General features: G+C 43.8%; 1 protein-coding gene across 4 annotated transcripts in view; it reads left to right on the top strand.

Moving 5' to 3' along the window:
* Positions 1-312: 312 nt before the first annotated feature.
* CYFIP2 (cytoplasmic FMR1 interacting protein 2) overlaps positions 313-24,765 on the top strand; it is a 130,522-nt gene continuing 106,069 nt past the window's right edge. Inside the window, exons 1-3 of one of the 4 annotated variants that reach the window (XM_004453525.4) lie at positions 313-432; positions 18,862-19,001; positions 20,502-20,591. In XM_004453525.4, the coding sequence (XP_004453582.1) occupies positions 18,885-19,001; positions 20,502-20,591 (207 nt within the window). In that variant the 5' untranslated portion in view covers positions 313-432; positions 18,862-18,884. Of the gene's footprint in view, positions 433-536; positions 844-18,861; positions 19,002-20,501; positions 20,592-24,765 lie in introns of those variants that run through there. The other 3 variants (XM_004453526.5, XM_058281424.2, XM_058281412.1) reach the window with 3 other exon arrangements.

Here is a 24,765-nt window from a genome sequence, read left to right on the forward strand (position 1 = left end):
AATAATGTGCCATTAATGAGATCCGAAAGGGGTCCGAGCTTCCGAGTTCTCCCACTGCGGCTGGAGATGGGGGCCATGGGGGAAAATCATCTTTCCCTTCTCCAACCCCGAAGCCGGGCGGCAAGATGGCCTGGAGCGGGAGGCGGAGTCCCGAGCGGTCCTCAGGAGCTGCAGGTTAGGGGTGCGCAGGCCGCGCTGGGGGGCGCCCCGGGAGCCCCTCGCCGCAGCCATTTCCTGCTCTTTGTGTGACCGCAGCGGCGGCCCGGGGGCCGGGCACCGGGAAGGAGGCGGAGCGCGGCGGGCGGCGGGGCGGGCCGGGGGCGGGGCGGAGCGGGGCGGCCGGCCGAGCGCAGCCGGGCAGAGCATCCTGCGCCCCGGCGCGGGGCCTTGCGGTAGCCTCGGGCCACTGCTGTGGTCTTGCTGCAAACCCAGGTAAGCGCCGTTCACTGGCCTGGGGACCTGCTCGGGGATCCGGGTGCTGATAGCGACGGGGATGCGGCCGTGAGGATGCGCGAGTGGCCGGCGCCTCTTCTCCCAGCCCGTGGGGGGCGCTGGGTGCCGCGCCCGGGCTAGCACGGCCTGGGAGCCCCCGGAGGCCGGGCCCGAGTCCCGGTCCCCAGGCCCCGGGCGACTCCCTTAGCCCTCCGGCCCACCCTGGGCCCCACGGCGCGGGCCCCCTGCGAGGAGGCGCGGGCGCACAGTGGAGCTCGGGCGCGGCCGCAGCGGAGCAGCAGGTGCGTGGCCTGGGCCAGAGCCGCCTGCCTAAGAGGAGGTGGCGCTAATCCCCGGGGCCGAAGACACCTGCAGCGAGCGTGGTGGCGGCGGCGACATCCCGGCGCCCAGGTACTGCAGAGCGCCGGCCGCGGCTGGCGCGGCCACATCACCTCCCCCAACGCTAGCGAGCCCCGCCTGGGCGGAGCTGCCTCGGGCACAGAGCGCCCTGCGGTGACCGTGACTTGAGCGGGGCGAGGGGAGCGGGAGTGGAGGGTTTTGATGAGAGAGGAGGCGCGTCTGACCCGCTTTGAAGCCTTCTGGCCTACGGGATCGTCCCTCTCCCAGCCACCTGGGGGAAGGGGAGGAGGTGCGGGAAGACGACGAGTGGGCTGGCTCCTGGGGAGAAAGGATGGGCTTTCTTGAGTTCTGAAGAACCAGGAAGATGCCTACCTGTCTGTGTGCTTCCGCTCTTCAGGGCTGTCCTTCCTCTCAGTGGGTAGAGCCCGCCTATATTTTGTAGAGGAGGAGAAGGGGGTGCTGTAGGTTTGGAGTGGGGGCCGGTAACATGGCCCCGCAGGGCCTGAGGAAGAGTCAGGAGAAGAATGGACCTGGGAAGGACCACCCAGGTGTCCAACCCAGCCAGGCAGTCTGACTTTGACCTCTGCCTGCCTGCTGCCCAGCACAGTGGAAACACTCACCGTGGGCTGATGGGCTGTCAGTTCCCCTTCTGTAGGCCAAGAATGGGGCAAGGATCTTTTCCTGCCTGCTCTTAGGTGGCTGCACCCTCAGATGGGCAGGGAGGCTGGAGCAATTCTGCTGGCCTAAGGGGAAATCAGGAGAGTGCTGGCATCCACGTTCCCTTTCCCCTCCTGCCTGTGTCCCCTTTAAGGTCGTTGATCTCAGCCTTACTCTTGGGCACTGACCCTGTTAGGAGCTGTGACCGGGCCCTCAGATCTTGGAGGGTAAAAATCTAGGACCATATCCAGGGGCAGGATCGTGAAGGCCTTGAAGGTTGTCTTCTCCACCACCAGCCCCCCTTTTCTGTGGCCTCGCACCCCCACTTCCATGTAGTGTCCTGTGCTTCCCCCATTCCCCTGTGCCAAAAACTGTGAAGATGTCCATCCTGAAGAGCTTAAATACACGACTTTCCCATCTGATTCGGAGCAGGTGCTTGGGAAGTCACTTGATCAGAAAGGAAACAGGCTGGGAAGGATTTAATGGAAAAAAAAGCTTTCAGTGAAAATATTGATGTCTCCAATGGTGGAACTTCAGCAGGCTGGAAGGGGGACTGAGGGTTGGGTAGCTGTTTTGGGGAATAGCTCCCTGAAATGACGTCGCTTTGCAGCTTGCAGCTCCATGTGCTCCCAAGGGCAGCTTCGGCCCTTCGGGCAGGAATATGTAGGAGTGGGTGTGTGCACACAGGCAGGGTTGCTCTCACCAGAGGGCATCTGTTGAGCACCAAGCATCCAGTTGTGGGAGGTGAAACTTCCTAGACAGAGTGACACAGCGGCATGGCTACCATGTGTGGGGCAGTTCTCAGGCCACAAGAAGGGTGTCTTGTTGCTTACCAAGCTGTGCCTCTGCCTCGCTCCGTGCGCTGAGCCTCTGGCTGGGATCATGAGTTCTCTGCTCACTGAGCTTCTTTATTGTATTTCCTGGCCAGTTCTGACCGGTTCTGGAGGCACCCAAGCCTCCCTTGTTCAGTCCCTGCTGGGAAATGGGAAAAAAAAAAACTTGCTTTAGGCAGTAGGCCAAGATTACTGACGTCCCAGCGTGGGTATAAAATACAATAGGGTTGGAGAGTTTTTCTCAAATCCTATCTGAGGCTGGCCCAGAGAAGGAAATAGATATGAATATAAAAACTGAGGACTGCCCCACGAGTATAAAAACTACACGTCCCCTCTGATAAATCACACCCTCTCAGATGTTCAGTGGGCCTCTGCTGCCATCATTGACCAGCAAGCAGAATTAGGTGATGAATAGGCAACAAGCTAATTAACATTGGGTACTTGCTCCTGGAAAACAGGGCATGGCTCCAGTCCTCACCATTTCAGGATTGGCCTGTATTGTCAAAGAGATTTCTTTGGGCCACTGTTGGCCCCAGGGTTCCACCAAGAGCTTCACAAAATGGCCTTTTGTGGCCTCCTTGTGGTCACCATAACAATGAGTCTATTTCTTTTCTGGCAAGTATTAATTATTCACATGTTAGTTGACGAAACCAGACATTGGTCATCTCATTGGAGTCTTTGTGAAAGGCCTTTGGTCTTTTCATTCCAAGAAGCAAAGCCACGTCTAGGGTCCAGAGGACGGATGCTGTGTTGTACTGGAGGTGGTGGGAGAGGGTGGAGCATGCTGCTGGCTTCTGGGCAGTGGCGTGGGAGGCCAGCTGTGGCGGAGAAGGAGCTCCACTTGCTTGGATGCTCCTATTAAATGAGGGATGCATGAATGTGCTAAGCAGAGTGTCTAGCACATAGTAAGTACTATTCTTATCATATATTAATTGCATAATCATTAAGACTTTGACTTCTATGTGTTCGACCCACAGCTCTTACCAACCCCTCTACCACCAGAACTTGCCTAGATTTAGCTTTGTGAAGGGAGCTAGTCTCTGTGACCAGGAAACCCAGCACCGTGTTTATCCAGCAAAAGGTAGCCAAAGGAAGGTATGATGAGACCTGGCAGGCGGTAAGGGCTCTGGGTAGGGAGTGCTCTTGAGTAGCACAGTGAAGGTGAGGATGGCTTGATAGGCAGGGAGAAGGGGGAGGGAATTAGCTTGAAGCCCAGAGCTGGTTCTCACATTTCAACACCCAAACAGAGGTCAGGAAGGACCTCTTCCTCTGTGCGTGCTCAGGATTTTGCAACCAACCAGAAATATTGAAGGCATGCTTTCCTCGCTGAACAAACAGCGCGGTACAGTTTATTTAGGACACAGGACTTATCCTTGACTTGCTGTGTGGCTTTAGGCTAGCCACTACCTCTCTGGCTCTAAAAATTGTACATTGGAAAGCATTCTGCCTAGCTTGTTACCTGCCTATCATTGTCGAAGACCGTGGATGAAATAAGGTCTGTAAATCCTCATCTTCATAGAAAAGGCCATGGAAAGTGATATCAGAAGGTTGTTTCTGAATGTGTGGCCCTTTTGGATGGATGCCCTCCTTCCTAAAGGAACAATTTATTATATATTTATGTGTATATATACTTATATTATATATATATCTAAGAAGATGAATCTGAGGCCTATCTGTGCCATTGAACCAATGGGAAAGTGAAAGGTACTTTGCAATTCACAGATTCTGTCAAGGCCCCTGGATGGCCTTGTCTGTTACAGAGACACTTCAGAATTCAGTCAGTGTGTGGGGGACACCTCCTAAGATGCAGAGTTTGGATATTGGCTTCCTAGCCATAGCTGTTATTTCGAGGGCTGTATGTGATGGACCTTGAAAGAGGACCATTCAATCCATACTTCTTAGGGCCCTGCACAGAGGAAAAAATGAATTGGATGCAAATTCTTGAAAGAGATAGTACAGGGATAGAGGAAAGCAAGCCCAGCCTTCTGAAGAGAGATTCAAGAATGACCCAGCTGATGACTTCATCAATTGGCCTTTTGATTTCCTGTTTATATCATAATGATGTCATTTGAGAGCAGTGATTCTCAGACTTGAATCTCTAGGCCAAAGGGAGAGTTGTGTAGTATGTCTGTGCTATATGGTCTCTGTCTTCTAATTGAGGTGAGAAGCCAGGTCCTCTGTAGAAAGTAAAGGTGGTAGACTGGTTAGAAAGTTTCAGGAGACTTCTGGAGATTTGAAACAACTGCTGCTGTGGGTGGAATAAGAAACCAGTTGGGGATGAATGAAAGGATTGTCTGGCTTCACTGAGGGCCCAGATAGTGCAAAGAGAATCTGCACAGCTGACCCTCATAGAAGACACTCAGTAACTCAGTGTTAAGTGACAGGGATACCTGAGAACTGTTTCCAAATGTGCTTTTAAAATGTGAGGCCTTAGGACTGCTTTTGACAAGGTGTGATTGGTGAAACAAGAATTCAGAACTAGGAGTCAACCATCAACCTCCAAGTATATCATATCTTCATATGGGGAAGAGAAATGAAGACCTGCTTCTTAGGGTTCGAGGTGGAAACTGTCCACGCATTTTCTAAAGCATTTGAAAACATTTCCTAAAGAAGCCTCCTTAGATTCTTATAGTGATCAGGCTAACTTAGGTATGGTACCATTGGGACTGTGACATTTAAATTTTTAAAAAATTATTATTATTATTGTTATTTGTATTTATTTCTCTCCCTTCCCCGCCGCCCCCCCCAGTTGTCTGCCTCTCTGTGTCCATTCACTGTGTGTTCTTTTTGTGTCCGCTTCTGTTCTGTCAGCAGCATGGGAATCTGTGTCTCTTTTTGTTGCATTATCTTGTTGTGTCAGCTTTCTCTGTGTGTGGTGCCACTCCTGGGCAGGCTGTACTTTCTTTCTTGCTGGGTGGCTCTCCTTCTGGGGTGCACTCCTTGCGCATGAGGCTCCCCTACGCGGGCGACACCCCTGCGTGGCACGGCACTCCTTGCGCGCATCAGCACTGTGCGTGGGCCGGCTTCACACGGGTCAAGGAGGTCCTGGGTTTGAACCACAGACCTCCCATGTGGTAGGCTGATGCTCTATACATCAAACCAAGTCTGCTTCCCTTATCTTTTAATCAGAAGACATGAATTTTGTCCACTGGCTTGTGCATCCAACTACCTGACGTGCTTTTTAAGCAAGTACCACCTAGTGTGTCTCCAGCTCCATGCTGGTTACTCTGAGTCATGCCAAAGAAAGGTGACTATCCCTGCCATTCTTAATGATCCATAGTATTAGTGACATGTAAATCACTTTGTGGTACAGTAGGAAATAGTGGACTATAAACTCTGGGTGCTATAGGAATCCAGAGAATGCAGGTTGTTATTGGGTTCAGCTGGCCAAATCTTCGTGGAGAAGGCATATCTTGAATTACACCTTAATGGGTGCCTAGGGTTTGAGAAGGGGAGAGGACAGTCCACAAGGGAGTGGACATAAAAGTTTGAGCAGAGGTACAAGGCAGGAATGTCCATGGGCAGGTTTGTGCTGTCCTGTACAACCTGGCCACAGCGGATGGTCTGAGTCAGGGAAGTCTGGTCTTAAGAAAGCCCTTCTGATGGAATATTCCATCTGTATTTCAAGTCATTTGCCTTAGAATTGAAAGGACCCTAAGAGAGGCTCAAGTCCAGGGATTTCTTAACTGGCTACTTTTGCTTTTGCTTTTTTAAGTACATATGATGGACCATACCACAGGCTGAACCATCACACATGGCAGCCAGCTGGCCAAGCACAGTACCCTCCCCATCCTCTCCCCAACTCCACCCCATTTTCTCCCACTCAAGAAAAAGAAGAACATGTAAACTGTGAGATTATGGGGCACTCCCAACTCTCCCTCACTTATAATAAAAGTAACTTATTTGCAAGCCTCAAAATTTAAACTGTGATTAGTACCAATTCACTACAACAAACTTCACTATCGAGGTTTTGACAGCACAATGATGAACTACTCACAGGCCAGCCCCACAGTTTGCAGACAGGAACATGGCCCTTTCAGAGTGAGTGAAAATGTGATTTTAGGCCCTGAGCCAACCTCCTGACCGAGCCCTGTTTGAGTTGCAGTCACCCACAGATGCAGCTGGGGTCAGCATGCTCCCATCCAGTGGCCAAACCCGAAGCCGTGCTCTTTGTTTCCATAGCAGACGCCGCAGCTTCCCTTTCTGAGCTTCAGCAGGTGCCTCCAGGAGGCAGCCCATCTCCCCGATGCAAGTCGCATTGGTGTCCCTGTGCAGCCCGTCAGGGGCCCAGGAGGAGCGAATCAGACAGCCGCCTTCGTGCTGGGACCTCCCCACCGGAGGGGATGGGGTCTGTACCCCAGAGCCGCTCATATCTGCCGGCTGAGTTTTTAACGGAAAGGCCCCCTCAACCCTGACAACACAGGAAGCAGCTGAGTAAAACGACAACTGCTGTGGCAAGCCCTTTAGCCCCATCAGAGTCTTTTCTCTGCTGTGAACACTGAGAACGGGGGGACCTTCTCTAGAGGCCCAGGGGGCGGCTGACTTGGACTGCGCTGCTCCGACCTCAAGGGTGCTGTGTGGGGAGGCGCTGCAGGTGAGTGGCCCCTGGTCCCAGAAGAGGCAGAGAGGGCCTTGCGCAACAGAGTGCTGCGCCCGCAGGGGCCTTGGGTTGTTGTCTTCTAAAGTAAATTTTAAATTTTGATCAAAGTAATACATGCACATGCTTTGAAAAAAATTTTAAATAGTACTGAAAGCCTCCTAATGAAGAACATCTATCCTACCCACTTTTCCCCAGAGGCTGCCTATTTTAACTCACTGTTTCATCCAGTGGTTGCCTCCAGATCTCTACATCACGTGCTTACCCTGCCATTTCTTGATTTATCTATTTTATACCCTGTCTGTTTGCTTCCTGCTGTGTGTAAGAAGCAATTTAGCTTTCTTACACGACCCCCTCTCTCCCTTTTCCCAGTCTCCCAACGTGATCAGAACTCTGTTTTAACTTAAATCATGTTTCAGAAGTGGACGTTATTAAAATGTGTAAATGATCATGCAAAAGCTAAATAATGTCCTTTAATATTTTCTTCTTTATATGGCTTTTTGTTTCATTCCAGAATTCGAACTCTCTTTTTTTCTTTTTTGAAAATATTTTTAAAATTATATTTTAAATATAATAAATAATTGTTTATAAATAATAAAGCTTTATCAGATAGTTTATTTTACCCAATACCCTGGTTTTCCCAGGAAGTTGGTGGATCAGCCCCAGCTATGCTGCTAACTAGCCTAGCAATCTTGCACAAGTCCCTTCTCCTCTCTGGGCCTCAGTTTCTTCGTCAGTAAAGAAGGAGCTCAAATAGGAGGGGATCTAGATGCCCTTTCTGTTTTTGTTCTAAGACCTCAGGTCCCATCACTCCACCTCAGAGGTTTTTTTTTAATTTAAAAAAATTTTTAAATTTATTTCTCTCCCCTTCCCTGCCCGCCCCCCCCCCCCTCAGTTGTCTGTTCTCTGTGTCCTTTTGCTGTGTGTTCTTCTGTGACTGCTTCTATCTTTATCAGCAGCACCGGGAATCTGTTTCTTTTTGTTGCATCATCTTGTTGTGTCAGCTCTCCATGTGTGTGGCGCCATTCCTGGGCAGGCTGAACTTTCTTTCTTGCTGGGTGGCTCTCCTTACGGGGCGCACTCCTTGTGTGTGGGACTCCCCTAGCTGGGACAACCCTGCGTGGCAGGGCACTCCTTGCGCGCATCAGCACTGCACATGCGCCAGCTGCACACAGGTCAAGGAGGCCCAGGGTTTGAACCGCGGACCTTCCATGTGGTAGGCGGATGCCCTATTCATTGGGCCAAGTCCGCTTCCCGGAGGTTTTTATCATGCGAGGAGTCTTTCCTCCAGGGCGGGGCTGCTGAAGAACCCAACAGATGGCAGTGGAACAAAATCAGGCAGGAAGAGGGGCTTCGGTGGGCAGTTCACCCGCAGACAGGAGGCTGCTCTGAGGGCTAGTGGAGGCAGGCCTTTTTCTTGCCACCTGTCTCAGCACAGCCTCTGCTTGTGGGGGCAGCATCATGCATGGTCACCTACCTCCTATTCTAGCACTAGCTCTCTTGAGCATTCCTCTTGCTCGTATATTCCCATCGTTTTCCTAAAATAAGTCACAAATGTGCTGGTGTTTTTTTAACAGCATTATTGAGATATAATTCACATACCATACAATTCACCCATTTGATGTGTACAATTCACTGGTTTTTAATATATTCAAAGGCTTGCACAACCATCACCACCGTCAATTTTAGAATATTTTCATCATCTCAAAAAGAAACGTCCTCATACATACTCTTTAGCGGTCACCAGCCGCCCGCCCCCCAGTATCCCCCCAGCGCTAGACAACCACTAAGCTTTGTATAGATTTGCCTTTTCTATACATTTCATATAAATGGAATCATACAATATGTGGTCTTTTTAGATTGACTTTTTTCACTTAGCATAATATTTTCAAGGTTTACCCATGTTGTAAATTGAATCAATACTTTATTCCTTTTATGGTTGAATATTATACTGTTGTATGGATATAACACATTTCATCCGTGTTTCCACTTTGGGGCTATTACAAATATGTTGCTATGAACATTAGTATACAAGTTTTGGCTGAAAATAGGTTTTCGTTTTTCTTAGGAATATTCCTAGGAGTGGACTTGCTATCTTATATAATAGCTTTATGTTTAAAAATTTGAGGAAATGCCAGACTGTTTTCCAAAGCAGCTGCACCATTTTTCAATCTCACCAGCAGTATATGAGGGTTACAATTCCTCCACATAACCAATGCTTGTAATTGTCTGGGTTTTTTTTATTATAAACAGTCTGAAGTGTATGATGTGCTATCATATTGTGGTTTTGATTTGCATTTCTGTAATAACTAATGATGGTAAACATCTTTTCATGTGCTTATTGGTTACTTGTAGAATTTCTTTGGAGAAATGCCTATTCAGATCCTTTGCCCATTTTTTAAATTGGGTTATCTTTATTATTGATTTTCAAGAATTACTTATATATTTTAGATACAAGTCCCTTAGCAGATATGTTATTTGCAAATATTTTCTCCCGTTTTGTGGGTTGCCTTTTCACTTTCTAGCACAAAAGTTTTTGAGAACAGACATCTCTAATTTTGATGAAGTTCTATATATCATTTTTTTTCTTTTGTCACTGGTGTTTTTGGTGCAATATCTAAGAAACCGTTGCCTAACCCAAGGCCACAAAGATTTACTCCCATGTTTTTTTCCAAGGATTTTTTAGTTTTAGTTCTTTAAATTTAGGTCTCCAATCTGCTTGAATAAATTTTTATATATGGTGTGATGTGGGGGACCAACTTCATTCTTTTGCATGTGGATATGCAGTTGTCCCGGCATCATTTCCTGAACATTGTTCCTTCTTCATGAAATTGCCATGGTACTCTTATCAAAAATCAATTGATGTTAATTGTGAGGGTTTATTTTTGGATTCTTAGTATTATTCCATTGATCTGTGTGCCTGTCCTTATGCCAGTATCTCACTGTCTTGGTAATTATAAATTTGTAGTAAGTTTTTAATTTGGAAATCTTCCAGTGTTATTCTTCTTTTACCACATTGTTTTGACTTATTCTGGGTTGCTTGACTTTCCATATCAATTTTAGGATCAGCTTGTCAATTTCTGCAAAGAAAGCCAACAGATTTTGATAGGGATTGCATTGAATTTGGGGAGCATTGCTATCTTAATAATATTTAACCTTCTAATTCATAGACATGAAATGTCTTTTCATTTATTTAGTTCTTTAATTTCTTTCAACAATGTTTTGTAGTTTTAAGACTATAAGTTTTGTACTTCTTTTGTTAAATTTATTCCTAATATTTTTCTTTTGTGATACTATTGTAAATGGAATTAATTCCCATTTTAGATGGTTCTTTGCATTTCTGGCAGTAGAAATGGCAAGAATGGACCCTTTTGACTAGTTCCTGAACCTAGGAAGAAAGCAGTCAGTCGTTCACTATTAAGTATGATGTTAACTATGGATTTTTCGTAGATGCTTTCATCAGGTTGAGGAAATTCCCTTCTATTCCTAGTGTATTGAGTGGTTTTATCATGAAAGGGCTTTTTTCCTGCATTTGGGAGTGCATATGTTTTATTTCATGGGCAAACTCGGATTGATGCTAGTTTATTAAGATGATCACGTGCTTTTTCACCTTTATTCTATTGATATGGTTTATTACATTAATTGATTTCCTGATGTTAAACTAACCTTACCTTCCTGGGATAAATTTCACTTGGCCATGATATATAATCTTTTTTATGTATTGTTGGATTCAGTTTTGCTGAGGAGCTAACATTTTTTGAGCACTTACTACCTGCCCGACAGTTTACATGGGTTAACTTATTTAATTTTCAAAAGCTATGAGGTAGTAATTATTCTCCAAATGAAGATGAGGAAAGTGAAGCTCAGAAGTGTTATGTCACTGCCCAACATCACACAGCCAGGTAGTGAGAGAGTCAGGATCCTAACTCAGGCTGTCTGGTTCACTACCAAGCTAAACCACTTCCCATGTATGTACCAGTGATGTGCATATATGTGTGTGCATGTGCATGCACCTACGTTTCGTTCGTTTGTTCTTTTGTGTGTGTGTGCGGGGGCGGGGGGATTGTTGTCTAACTGGAGAGCCTTAAAGGCAGGGAAAAGTACTTCCTGGCCTCTTGATATTCAAGAAATCTAAAGATGACAGTTAACTAATCTTTCTAGCTTGGAGAATCTTGTTCCTCTTGAGGGAGGAAAGGTCGGCCAAATTGGGGGAGAAAAAAACTGCTTGGCACCTTTCAAAAAGGTACAAAAGCAGGTGTGGTCTAGAAGAAAGGGCATAGAACCGCCAGTTGAGATATCCTATTTCCACCCTAGCTGTGCCACTTGCTGCCTGTGTGACGGTGAATGAAAGTTTTGACTTCTGTGTAATGCAGTTTCCTCAGAAAACAGCAAAACAGCCCCTGCCCTCTCGAACTCAGGGTAGTTGTGATTGAGGGCGTCAGTGTGAAAGATCTGTTGAGTCAAGATATTAGTGTAATAATAATGCCTTCCTTTTTTAGTAGGAGAATTGTTGAAACATTGAATTCATCCACTCACCGTATCGAAAGAGACAACCTGACTATCTAATATTTCTGAAGCGCTTACTCAGAGCCACCTACTATGCTAAGCCTTATTTAGTTCTCAGAATAAGTCCCTGAGGGCAGGTACTATTATTAATTATCCCCCTTTTACAGATAAGGAAATTGAGGCTTAGAGACGGTAAATAACGTGCCCACGGTTATATAACTCGTAAGTGGTAGGTGCAGAGTTGAACCCAGAGCACAACCCTAGCACCTTCCCTGCCTGGCCACCCTTCACTCCACCCTGTTCATGGAGACTGACCCACCCTTGCTTGGGGTCCTCGGTCATCTTAGCCTGGGGCACCCCTCAAGACATTCTCAGAAGCAAATTGCCTATGAGCCCAATATTACTGCTTCTCGTGATGATACCAGGCCACAGAGTTTATTATGAAGATGCTGCCACGCTCTGGGAGAATGCAGCTGTGTTTGGTAAATTACCCTCCAAAATACTGTTGATTTTTTTACATTTTCTATTAATCTTCCAAATAGCAAACTGACCATGTGTGCATAGACTGAATATAAAGAATCTTTGTCTTTTGGAAGATTGCATAACAGGCAGGACACTCACCCAGAAAAACAGTACTCATTTTCATGTATATTTCTGTTACAATTTCCAGAATGTTTTTCCTTTCTGATTGATGTGGAATTGGCAGTGACTTGCAGCACTTGAGCTGAAAATTCCTCGTTTCCTTCTCCTTTAGGCAGTGACTGATCCACAAACAAACACACTAACACACACATCCATTAGAGAAGTGTATTTATGATGAGAAAAGAAAGGTTACATTATCAAATGATTTCTAATTTATTGGCATTGTAGGTTGTTCACTTACTGATCCTCTTTGAGGAAAGAGCAGGTATGACTATGTTAAAGGGAAAACTCTTAAGGGCAATTCTGGTAAATGAGCATTTTGAAGTTTGGCTTGCCCAAAAGAAACCCAGGATGTGGGAGAAGGGAAAGAGTAAAGAAGTTGGAGTGGGAGGGAGAAGGCAGGAAGCAGGGGTGGGGGAAGGATAAGGACTGGAAGTATATACTCTGAGCTTGAAGTTTTTATGAAAAGTTTCAAACTCAAATTACATGGATAGAAAAGTGTAATAAATCCCTTTATACCCATTTTACAACATCAACATTGCTTAACACCTGGTCACTTATGTTTCATCTTAACTCACTCTTCCCCTTCTAGTATTATTTTGAAGTAAACCCCTGTATCATTTTATCTATAATCTAGTAGATCTCTCTAAAAGATAAGGACTCTTTTAAACATAACTTCAATATCATCACATGTAAAAATAAGAACAGTATTTTCCTAATACTGTCAAATATTTGGTCAATGTAAAATTTTCTCAAAAGTGTTATAGTTTTATTTTCATGATTCTTTGTTGGAAACAGGGTCCAAATAAGGTGAAGACATCATGATAAACTATTATGTGTCTTATAATCTATAGTTTTTCCCTCCATCTCTTCCCCTTCCCCTTGCGATTTATTTATGGAAGGCACTGAGTCATTTGTCCAATAGAATTTCCTATAAGTTGTATTTCACTGATTGCATCACCATGGTATGTTTTAGCATGTTCTTCTATCCTCTGTATTTCCTGTGAGTTGATATATCAGTGGTTTGATTAGACTCAGGTATTTTGTTTTGGGTTAAAACTTCATAAGGTGATGGTTGTTTTTTGTCAGGAGGCATAAAAGTTCTGCTTGTCTCTTATTTGGTGATATTAGCCGCTGTTAATCAGTGCCTAGATCTATTTGTTCATGAGGGAACTAGCAAATCCTGATATTGTAATTCTGTTATTTTTTCTTAAAAGGGAAAAAAAAAAGAAATACTTTTATGGAGAGAAACATCCTCTCTTCTGTGATTTGGTTATCCAGTAGCATGGTTGGTTTAGGAAAAGCAGGTTAAATGTTTTCTTCTTTCCCTTTATTTAGCCATTTTCAACATGGAAGTTAGTTTACAAGCATCCTCCAACAGTAACAAGATAATAGACACCAAGTTTCTCTTAAATGTCCTTGTGATCCCCTGGATTTAAACAAATTTGACAGTGTTTCAATCCATTGCAGTTGTTATGCTAATTGAGGCTCAAAATGTCCCTTGTTCGGCCAGTGGAAGCCTCTTTAAGCGGGTTCCTGGATGCCTTTGACACAATTCCTACAGACTTAAACAGATGACTTCCTTGCTTTTTGCTATGACAAGATGTTCTAGGCTCTTCTTAAACATTTTCTGTTCCAAACCTGAACTCAGCCATTTCTCCAAGGAGCGTTGATTCTTTTAACGGGAAATGATATTTGGAGGCCACCATCTGGACTCTAAGAGTGCTTATTGCTCCTGGGCTGGTCATTGTTCTAGGCCTTTTCAGTGGACAGAACTAGGGACGTTTTTTGTTTGTTTTCCTTTGTTTCTTTTCTTAAATTAAAACATATTATAAGATCTACTGATACTCAAATTCATATTTAGGACTATTAGGTTTTTATTCAGTCTCTTGCCAATTTTCAGTATCACCAGGAATGATAGAATTAGTACATTTCATAATTACTGATTTCATATATCCCACAGCACATCCAAACATTCTCATCACAACAGTATACCAATATAATTACCGAAATCAACTTAAGATTTTTTTTTTACATTTCTTTTTGTTCTTAGGGTATATCACACTGGAGATACACACATTACTGAATATTAAATCCCTTGGAAAAGTTCCTTTCTATGTGGTTATGTCACTAACTAAACAATACATTTCAGTATGTTTGTTTCATTTTCCTTTTGTCTCAGGGATGGATTTTTAAATTTAAATTTTATAATTATGTGAAATATAATTACATGGCAAAACAGGATATATTCCAAGGATTCTAGCTTCTATTCCCATCTGCCTTACCCGGTGCCTTCTCTCACCCCCTTCCCCATATGTTTGCTAGGTTGCTGAAAGCAGATACCATGAAATGGGTTGGCTTTTAACAATGAGAATTTACTAGCTTGCAAGCTTACAGTTTTGAGGCTGTGAAAATGATCAGGCATCATCAGGATGATGCTTTATTCCTGAAGAGTGGCTACTGGAGATCCTGGATTCCTCTGTCACATGGCAAGACACCTGGTGACCTCTGCTGCTCTCCCTTCTCTTCTAGGTTTCATTGCTTTCAGCTTTTTGCTTCTGTGCTATTCTCTCTCTTTTTCCCCATGTTCATCCCATTTATAAAGGACTCCAGGAAGAGGATTAAGACCCACCCTGGGCCACACCTTAACTGAAGTAACCTCATCTAAAAGTCCTGCTCACAACAGGTTTACACCCGCAGGAATGCATTCGCTTTAAGAGCATGATCTTCTGGGGCACTGACACCCCATAGGTTACCAATTTTCAAAATTATGTTGTTTATCTTTCTGTTGTTTTTTGAAAAATAAGTTTTATTGATACATATTAATAAAGCATACAATTTATCCAAAGTGTATAATCAATGGTAATGGTATAATCTCATAGTTTTGTGTTTATCAATTCAATCATTATTAGAGTATTTTCATTATTCCAATATTAATAGTAATAATAATAAACAACCACCAAAAAACTGCACCCCTTAATATTCACCTCTCAATCTCTCTAACCTTCCCTGCCATATATAGCTGCTATTTCATTTCTGTCTCTCTAATTTATTTTGTACATTCAAATTTTTCTTTTCTTAAACATTTTTTCAATTTTATTGATACATATTTAAAAAGCATAAATCCATCCAAAGAGTACAATCAGTGGTATTCAGTGTAATCACATTTGTGCATTCATCACCCCAATCACTCCCAGAACACTTTTATTATTTGAATAATAATAATAAACAAAAAACAAACAAAACTCATCACTTCTTAGTCTCTATTGCCTTGCCTGGTGTACATAGCTACAATTCTTTTTCCTTCTCTCAAGTATATTTGTATTTATATTTTGTAAAAACAGTCTTATATATGCAATATCACCCATATTCATGTTTTACATGAGGTTTGTTAATATGTGTGTATCTGTGTATGCATCTCACCTTTCTTAGATAAATGATAGCATACTATGCACACCTTGCTTTATTCACTTATCATCCTGTCCTGGAGATCACTCCCTCGTTGTACACATAGATTCCTCCCTCCTTTTTATTGCTACCTGGTACTTTCTGTATAGCTGTACCCTAGTGTATTCAGCCAGTCCTCTGAGGATAAATGTTTGCTTGTTTCCAGTCTTCTGCTATTACAAATGATGCTGTAATAAATTGCCTTGTACATATATCTTTTTTGTGCTTTTGCCACGGTATCTTTGGAATAATTCCTTGAAGTGGGTTGACTGGTTAAAAGATAAAATGGTTGTGGACATTTGCTAGATACTGCCAGATTTCTTTCCGTAAGGTTTGCACCATTGTACGTTTGAGCCTGCAATGCATGAAAGGACCTGTTTCTCCACAGCCTTGCCAATGGCCTATGTCATCAAACTTTTAGAGTCTTTCCAATCTAACAGGTGAGAAATGGTATCTCCATGTAATTTTAATCTGGTCTTCTGTTCCTATGAATGAAGTAGGAAGCTCTTTTAAAATGTGATTTTCCCATACCTATGTGTAGAGTTCGGGCATTTTATTATTAAGAAGCTGTGTATGTGATTCTTTGACACAAGCAGGGGTGAGAACCACTTACACACAGTGTTTGAAAACACCTAGCATGGAGCCAGATATAAGACAAACCTGCAATCATCGTGTGTAGTCTCACGATGTGACTGAGCACTTAGAAGGAAGTATGGGGTAGTGAATTCCACCGCAGACTTTGGGACTGGACAAACTTGGGCTCCAGTCCCAACTGCACCGCTCACCAGCTCCTGGCCTTGTGTAATAACTTAAATTTTGAGCAGCTGTTTGTTCACCTGTAAAATGGGAATATATAATAATAGTACCTGCCTTTAGAAGGTTAATGGAAGATTAAACCAGCTGAGTGTTTGGCACAGTGACGCGAAAGAAGGGCTAAAAAATGATAATTATTATTTGAATGAATGAAGAGGTTGATTAAGCTTTTGGAGGTTGTAGATTTTAATCATTTTGCCCAGTAAAATCATTAACCCCTCCTGTAAAATGGACTTAATATTCATGTGAAAAAGAAGCCAATCATTTATGGACTGACAGATGGTTCTGCAGTAGAACTGAATGCCATCCCTAGGATTCTAGAGAAAAGAAATAGCAGCGTTGGTGTGGAGAGGACCTGAAATCACCCCCTTCTGAGCTGGGTTTCTCTCATTGGATGTGGCTTTCACAGTTGCTATAGCGCATGACAGGAAGGTGCACTGGAGCTCAGTGAAATGTGAACCTCAGCTGCTCAGCAGAGGGTGAAGGTTGTCTCTCTCTCTCTAGCTTAGCCCCCATCTGCCTCCCAACCTGGGGCTTGAAGGAGGTAATCATTTAGGGGCAGTGCGACCTTGGACTAATCTGCACCTGTTTCTGTTCTTGCTGGTCCCTGGGCAAATTCTCACGTCAGTGGTCCGTCTCTCTCACTCTCTCTCACACACACACTGCCTCTGACACCGCATTTCCTCACCAGCAGGGTAGACTAACTGAGGTTCACACAAGAAACTTCAGCCCTTATGCTTTGTCCCTCCCTGGGATTGGGGGGTGAGGGGGTGGGGAGGAGAAGGTGTTCTCTTTGTTGCCTTCTTATTCTTATGTGCCAAAGGGTTAGCTTTTTTTTTGTTAATCTTTTTAAATCCCATTTTTAGTTTTGTTATTCACCTCAAGTGTTTTTGTGTTTTGCTTGGTTTTCTGTTTCATTTATTTCTGTGTTTGTAATTATTCAATCCCTCCATTCTTATTTCTTTGGATGGAGTTTTATTCTTTCAAATTTTTGATGGAAAATTAGGTTCATTAATTGCCATTTTCTTATTTTCTAGTAAACACATTTAAGGCATTTCTTACTGCTCTGCCCTAAATGTTTTATAATTTCCATTTGAATCCCTCTTTCGCTATGAATAACCTTCGATTGCATTTTTATCAATTTTCAAAGGTAAAGATTTTTTGGCTATTTTGCATTATTGTTGTCTAATTTTATTGCATTATAATCTGTGATTGTGATACTATTTATGGGAACTTACAGGAACCTGTTTCATGAGCAGTTTTTATGAGTTTCACATGTGTTCAGAAAGAACAATTTAATGGGTATTCTGCTTGCCAGGTGCTGAGTTCTTAAAATAGCAGTAGATTTGCTTGAGCTGGTTAATAGTGCAGTTCAGATCCTCTGTATCTTCCCTGCCTGGCACACTTATCATCAAAACAATTGCATCCTGTCAGGGACCAAGACACAAAAATGTCCATTTGGGGCTTGTTTGATGCACCTGACAAGATATACCAGGCCTAGGAAAATGAAATCTCTTTGATCTTTGCAAACCAGGTTGATTTGTTGGCGTCTGAATTCAGTTTAACCTAAAAACCCCAGGATCTGGTTTCAAGCCGTTGTCTTGGCTGTTGCTATCATGGATACGTTTTGTGCTGTGCACCAATTGCCATGCATTAATTTGAAATTGGAACCGATAAGTATCCTTAGGAAGAGCAAAAGTTGGGGCTGGACCCATGCCCTGTGCCCTATCATCTGGAGTTATTTTAAGTCCTTGGCCCTTAGTCACTGTGGTTGTGTGGGCAAGTGTATTAGTCAGCCAAAGTGGTACTGATGCAAAATACCAGAAATTGGTTGCTTTTGATAAAGGGTATTTATTTGGGGTAGGAGTTTACAGATACCAGGCCATAAAGCATAAGTTACTTCCCTCACCAGAGTCTATTTCCACGTGTTGGAGCAAGATGGCTGCCAACATCTGCCAGGGTTCAGGCTTCCTGGAGGACCCTTCCAGGGTCTTGTTTCTCTTTCCTCTGTGTGCTTACTTCCTGGGGCTCCAGCTTAATTAAGGCTTCAGCATCAAACTCCAACATCAAAACTCTAACATCAAAAACCCTCAACTCTGCCCTTTGCCATGCCATGCCCTACTGGCACAAGACGTTTATGTAATTACTTAATCAAGTAAACCTATGAAGCCAATATAATTTATATGCCCAGAGGAAAAGATCAGATTACAAACATAATCCAATATTTCTTTTTGGAATTCATCGATAATATCAAACTACTACAGCATTTACATAACTTGCCAGAGCCTTGTTTCTTCATTGTTTTTATGGATGTGATACCACCTGCCCTTTTGATCGTAGAGTATTGTCAAGAGGCTCAGCTGAGGTAATAGGCATAATTACTTGGTACACTGTAAAGAGACCCTCAAACGAAAGGTGCAGGCTGAGGGCCCCTGCCATGTAAAGGGCTTCCATGAAGAAGTAGCAAGCAGAAGTGGCCTCCATGCTCACCAGTCCCCCTTCATTGTCTGGAAAGAGTCTTGGCTGGGTGAGCCTCCTGAAATTCTCTGTTGTCCTTGTCTCCCTGTCCCTCAGTGCAGAATCTGGAAGCTGCAACCATGACCACTCACGTCACCCTTGAAGATGCCCTGTCCAACGTGGACCTGCTGGAAGAGCTGCCGCTCCCTGATCAGCAGCCATGTATCGAGCCTCCGCCTTCCTCTATCATGTACCAGGTAAAATCTCAGGGGCTAGCGTGGAATTAGTGCCGGGGCTTCACGAACTCTGGGGATCTTCTCAGAGGGTTTGCCCCGAAAGCACAGGGAAGGGGGAGGTCTGCATCTAGAAGGTGAGAGGTCTTAAGCTGATGGAATCCCTCGTGTGCTCTACAGAGCTGAGCATGTAAGCAATAGGTGAGCTAATAAATGTACCCCAAGACTATATTCCCTTCCCCAGGGAAGGCTTGTTGATCTGCTCTGACCCCAGATATGTTCCCGGCTGTTCTTGCTGCTGCACCAACCAAGGTTCTGGCAGCTCTGACCTGATGAATTAAATATTGCAATTTAGAAGCCCCTAGAGCCTGGCTGGGTAATTACTTTTCCTTCATGTATGTGAGAATAGCACTACAACTCCCCACAGCAGCTAATGGCTCAGGGAAGCTGGTCACAGTTGTTTGCTTTTGCCTAAGAGAGGAGAATTTGTAATAAACAATGACTGGATTGCTCAAAACAGTGATCCCATCAGGGCATGACGGGAGAGGGGCATCCACGTGGCTGGAGTCAGCCTTGCATATGGCCCCTTGTGGCAAATGTGCCATGGTAATAAAGAATAAATTAATTTGAAGTTTTTAGCTGAATTTGACTTTTCAAAGTTCTTGAACTGCTAAATGAAACTAAATATAAATACTTAATATATTTTAATTGCACTCAATAGTTAAATATATTTATTATGCACATGCCTGAAGTGTCAGTTCATAGTTGTTTAATTCACATCTTCTAGCCTAGATTAAAATTTTAATCATGTAAATATCTTTTTTTATTTCAAGCATATGGAAAAGTATAACATAGCAAATACAAGTTACCCTATACCTATACCAATATATGTATATACACTTTTTATTATTTTTACCAAAAGAGAATCATGCTGTCTATGTTGCTATACACTCAGCTCGGGTTTGTTTTTTTTTTTTAATTTATTATGGATATTTTTTCATGACAATATTACAGTGCTGCCATGTTATTTCTAAATATTACATAGTATTTTGAAGCCCATTATATGGATATGCTATTATATATTTAGTCATTCTCTTTTGACGGACATTTTGTTTGTAAATATAGGTTTTCCTATTACAAAAAAATGCCACTATGATTATCCTTGTACATATGTGCCTGCCTCCTCAGGTGAGTACATGTGGAACTGCTGGATTAAAGCAATGTACATTTTAACTTTGAACAGCTATTTAGGCCTCTAGTTTAAGCATTTATGGCAGCGTCTTGGCTGAGTGAGCCTGATTAACTACTGCAGGCAACAGCTGTGGGTCCTGTCTTCCCCAGTCTGCTCCTGTCCAGTGTGATTCAGAGTGGAATTTTTTTGGGGAGTAGGGTGGAGATGAGAGGGTGATAGAGCTTTAGGTTTCCACAAAGAGCTTGTAGCATTTATTGGCATCAGTTTGTTCTTGGGTCACACTTGGACCTGTTTTCCAATAACCAGTTGCTCCTGTCCTCTGATTCCCACAGGCTAACTTTGACACGAACTTTGAGGACAGGAATGCGTTTGTCACAGGCATTGCAAGGTACATTGAGCAGGCTACGGTCCACTCCAGTATGGTAAGTCTCTGTGACGCACTTGTACAGCTACATTCCCACCAGGGCGGGTGGGGCCCAGGGCAGCCTGCTAACTCCAGGGCTCTGTGCTGAGCTATTCCAAAACCACCCGCCCTCAGGCCATTCCACTTACGCCCATTCTCAGGATATGTCCCGTCCCTTGCCATGGCCTAGCACACACTGCTCCCCTTTATCTTCCAGGCTTGCAAATCACATGTTCGGGGCCCTACTGAAGCCCACTGCTCTGAAGCCAACCTTCCCTGAGCTTCTGTAATTTAAATTAACCTGGGATTAAATCTTGTCTGGACGTGTACTTGTATGGATTACTGGTTGTGTGTGGACTTTTGCGTCTTGGTTGAAAAGTTCCTCAAAACCAGGGACGTTGGCTTTGGAGTAACAATTATTGACTCGAGGAAGTGGGTGGCCTAAGTCATTCCCAAATGGGGTGGGTTATTTTCTTTTCTGGCACAAGTGTCTGACCTGTCTGGGAGGTGTCAGCCCCCTCCCTCAGGAGCTTTCCCTGATCTCGTTCTCATGCAACACTGAGGCTTGAAGAATTCCAGATTCCTCATTTAAAGAGCGTGTAATTGATATCGGCTCTGCCTGTGGTTCAGTGGACCTTTTGCAATCTATCACTTATACACTAAAACATTGTCTTAGCACACCCTACTCATTCATTCAGTAAATACTGTGCACCCTGTACAGGCGGAAAGACTGATAAATGCTGGGGGGATTTGCAAGGACTCAATAAGTCACTTGGGAAATAGACAAGCTTATCATTTACTGAACACCTTTTTTGTGCAAATATTTTAAATGCTTTATCTCATTTAATCCTCACATCAACTTTGTGAGGTAGGTTCTATTACAGTTACCCATTTTACAGGTGGGGAAAATTGAAGTCCAGAAATTTAAGTAATTTACCCAGGGTCATAGGTATATGGTGCTGTAAAATGTATACAGTATTCTACATTCCATCAGTGAGCCTCATTAACAGCCCTTAACTTGCAAAGGGACCATTATATCCATTTTAGGGATTAGAAAACTGAGACAGACGTTAATAGGCAAGTTGCTCACGATCCCACAGCTGGTAAATCGCAGGATTGGGCTTGGAATCCAGGGCTTCTCGTTCCCAGTCCTTCTCTCCCCGCTGTGTTTTGCTGTCTCACATACTTAGAATTTTATCAGTCAGAGGTGAGACAGGGAGGGCACACTAGGTGGAGGAATCAGCATGAAAAAAAACCATAGAAGCAGGATTTTCAGAGAATGTTTGGACTGAAAAGTACCTATAGGAAAGTTGTCTGTGAAATTTGATAAGTCAGTGCCTGGAGGACTTTTAGTTCATTTAATAAAACATCAGAAGCAAAGGAAAGGGGAGCAGATGTAGCTCAGTGGTTGAGGGCCTGCTTCCCATGTACAAGGTCCTGGGTTTAATCCTTGGTACCTCCTGAAAAAAAACAGGCAATGGAATATTTTCATCCAGGGGGACTGTGAACAGAGCCATTCTTTAGGTGTGAGTTTCATTTGTCAGTTGTATGTAGAATGAATTATAAGGAAGAATAAGTAAAAGCAAATAAGTCAGTTGAGATAAGTAAAGTTGTCTACACTGGTGGCATTAAGGACTGAATGAGGAGGATGGAGGAAATGGATAACAATCACTGGAGGTCAGCTCCACTTGGTGTAACAATTAGCTGGGTGCTGGGGCAGAGGAAGCAAGAACCATGCTGACTGAGGTTTCGAGACTGGGGAAGCTAGCAGGAAAGTCAGAAGAAGGTTTGAGGGAGTGTGTCAGTTTCCTAATGCTGCTGTAACAAATCATCATAAACTTAGTGGCTTAAAACAATACATATATATTCACTTACAGTTCTGTAGTCAGAAATCAGAACTGGAACTCAACGGGTTAGAATCAAGGTTTCGGCAGGGCTGCGTTCCTTCTAGAGGCTCTGAGGGAAAATCTGTTTCCTTTTCTAGCTTCTAGAGGCCACCTGCATTCTTTGACTGGTGGCCCCAGGCAACGATCACGTGTCTCCCACGTCTGCTTCCACCTTTGCATCTTCTCTGACTCTCCTGCCTCCCTCTTTCACTTATAAAGAGCCCTGTGATTGCATGAGGCCCACCGAGATAATCCGGGATAATCTCCCCATCTCAAAATCCTTAATCTGATCACATCCCCAGAGTCCCTTTTACCAGTCATGAGCCTGTGCTTGGCTTCCAGGGTTTACGATGCAGACACCCCCAGGGCCCATTGTTCTGCCTCCACAGGGCCAGGGTGGCTGTGGTTTTAGACGTGGGTCAGGAGTAGGGTCTACTGTTGCCATTCATGGATAACCCCCACATCTCACGTCGGTCAGCATTTTCCACCTGGTGCCTACCAAAACAAAGGGGGTTCAATGGATACTGTCTTCCAGTGTTTCTCCTGCCCGTATGTTAGGCAAGGTGAATCTCCAGGGGGCAGGAGAGCCGGAGAGAAGAGGAGGAGTAGAAAGTGCATAAACCACATAACTGATCAGACTGTGTGCCACAGCTGAAGGTCCTCTGCTGGGAGTGAGATGGGGGTTGTGTCCCGAATTGGTGCTGAGAGTTACAGTCTGTCTGTCCCAGCTCTGAAATTTGAGCTAGACTCACATTGGGTTTAAATCCTAGACTTACAGAGCCTTAGAAATGTAAAGGACCTTAGAGATCATCAGTCTTGCAGCTGTCAGCCTGGACTGCACTTTGGAATGACCTGGGGAACTTGAAAAAATTCCAGTGCCTGGGCCCCACCTCTGGGACTAGTGATTTGGTTGATCAAAGCTTCCAGGTGACTCTACTGTACAAGCAAGGTTGACAATCGGGGACTCAGGTCAACTCTTTACCTCCAAAAGAGAAAACCATGACATTTACAAGGTAAAAGTGCGGCCCAAGCAGAGCCAGGGCCAGAACCCAGTTCTCCTGAGGCCCAGCCCAGGACTCTTTCCACCACACCGTCCTAATCTCTGTATTCCAGGTATATCTTCTAAAATTAGGTTGATGGTCAACTGAACAGTCTGAGAGCAGACACCACATCCTTCTTATTCACTGTCTGTTCCCAGCACACAGCAAGCTCCTGTAGCCAGTGAGTGCTCAGCAAACTGTTCATTTACAGCTTGAGCTGGACTCACACCTGCCAGTGGGCAGTTTGCTGCTGATCAGTGGACACACGTTCCTGATGTTACTGTCACATTCCCTTTTTGACGTGTTTTCTGGGGCAGATGGCAGCAGGTGACGCACTGGCTTCACTTAGTTCTCTTTGGTCTCCAGGATACCGTGTTACTGATTTTAAAAGTGCTCTAAATTAAGAATTGAAAATGCGACATCAGTGACATTTGTTGTTGAAAACAAAATGATCATAAGGTGTAAACTCCAAATTAAATTTCATTTTGTCCTAGCAAGATATGAAATTGATAGGCAGTGTGGATTAAAAAATAGATTAGTAAAGGTTCATTTTGATATAGATACCAATGTTCACAAGCACGATAGTCTAGAGGTACTCTTCTTTTTAATAATACACTTTAGTTGTAGGTTTATAGATAAATCGTGGAGAAAGCACAAAGCGTTCCCATAGCCCCACCCCCACCCCAACACACAGTTCTCCAGAGACTATTAGTAACATCTTCCATTAGTGTGGTACATTTGTTACAATTGAGTAAACAATATCAATACATTACTATTAACTAAATTCCATAGTGTAATTAGAGTTCACTCTGTATTGTGCAGTTCTGAGTTTGACAAATGCCTAATGTTATGTATCCACCATTACGGTATCATGCAGAACTGTTCCACTGCCCTAATCATGCCCTGTGCGCCACCTATTTACCTCTCCCTGTTCCCTCGGAAACCTGGCAATCCCTGATCTTTTTACTGTCTCTATAGTTTTGTCTTTTCCAGAATGTCATGTAGTTGGAATCATATAGTATGTAGCCTTTTAAGCCTGGCTTCTTTCGCTTGGCAATATGCATTGAAGGCTTCCCCTTGTCTTTCTGTGAATTGATAGCTCATTTCTTTTTAACTCTGAATAATACTCCATTGTATGGATGTACCACCCTCTGTTTATCTGTTCACCTATTAAAGGGCATGTTGGTGTTTTTCAATTTGGAACAATTATGAATAAAGCTACTATTAACATTCATGGGCAGATTTTTTTGTGTGGATGTAAGTTTTC

This window comes from Dasypus novemcinctus, chromosome 2, assembly GCF_030445035.2.
Source record: "Dasypus novemcinctus isolate mDasNov1 chromosome 2, mDasNov1.1.hap2, whole genome shotgun sequence".
NCBI lineage: Eukaryota > Metazoa > Chordata > Mammalia > Cingulata > Dasypodidae > Dasypus > Dasypus novemcinctus.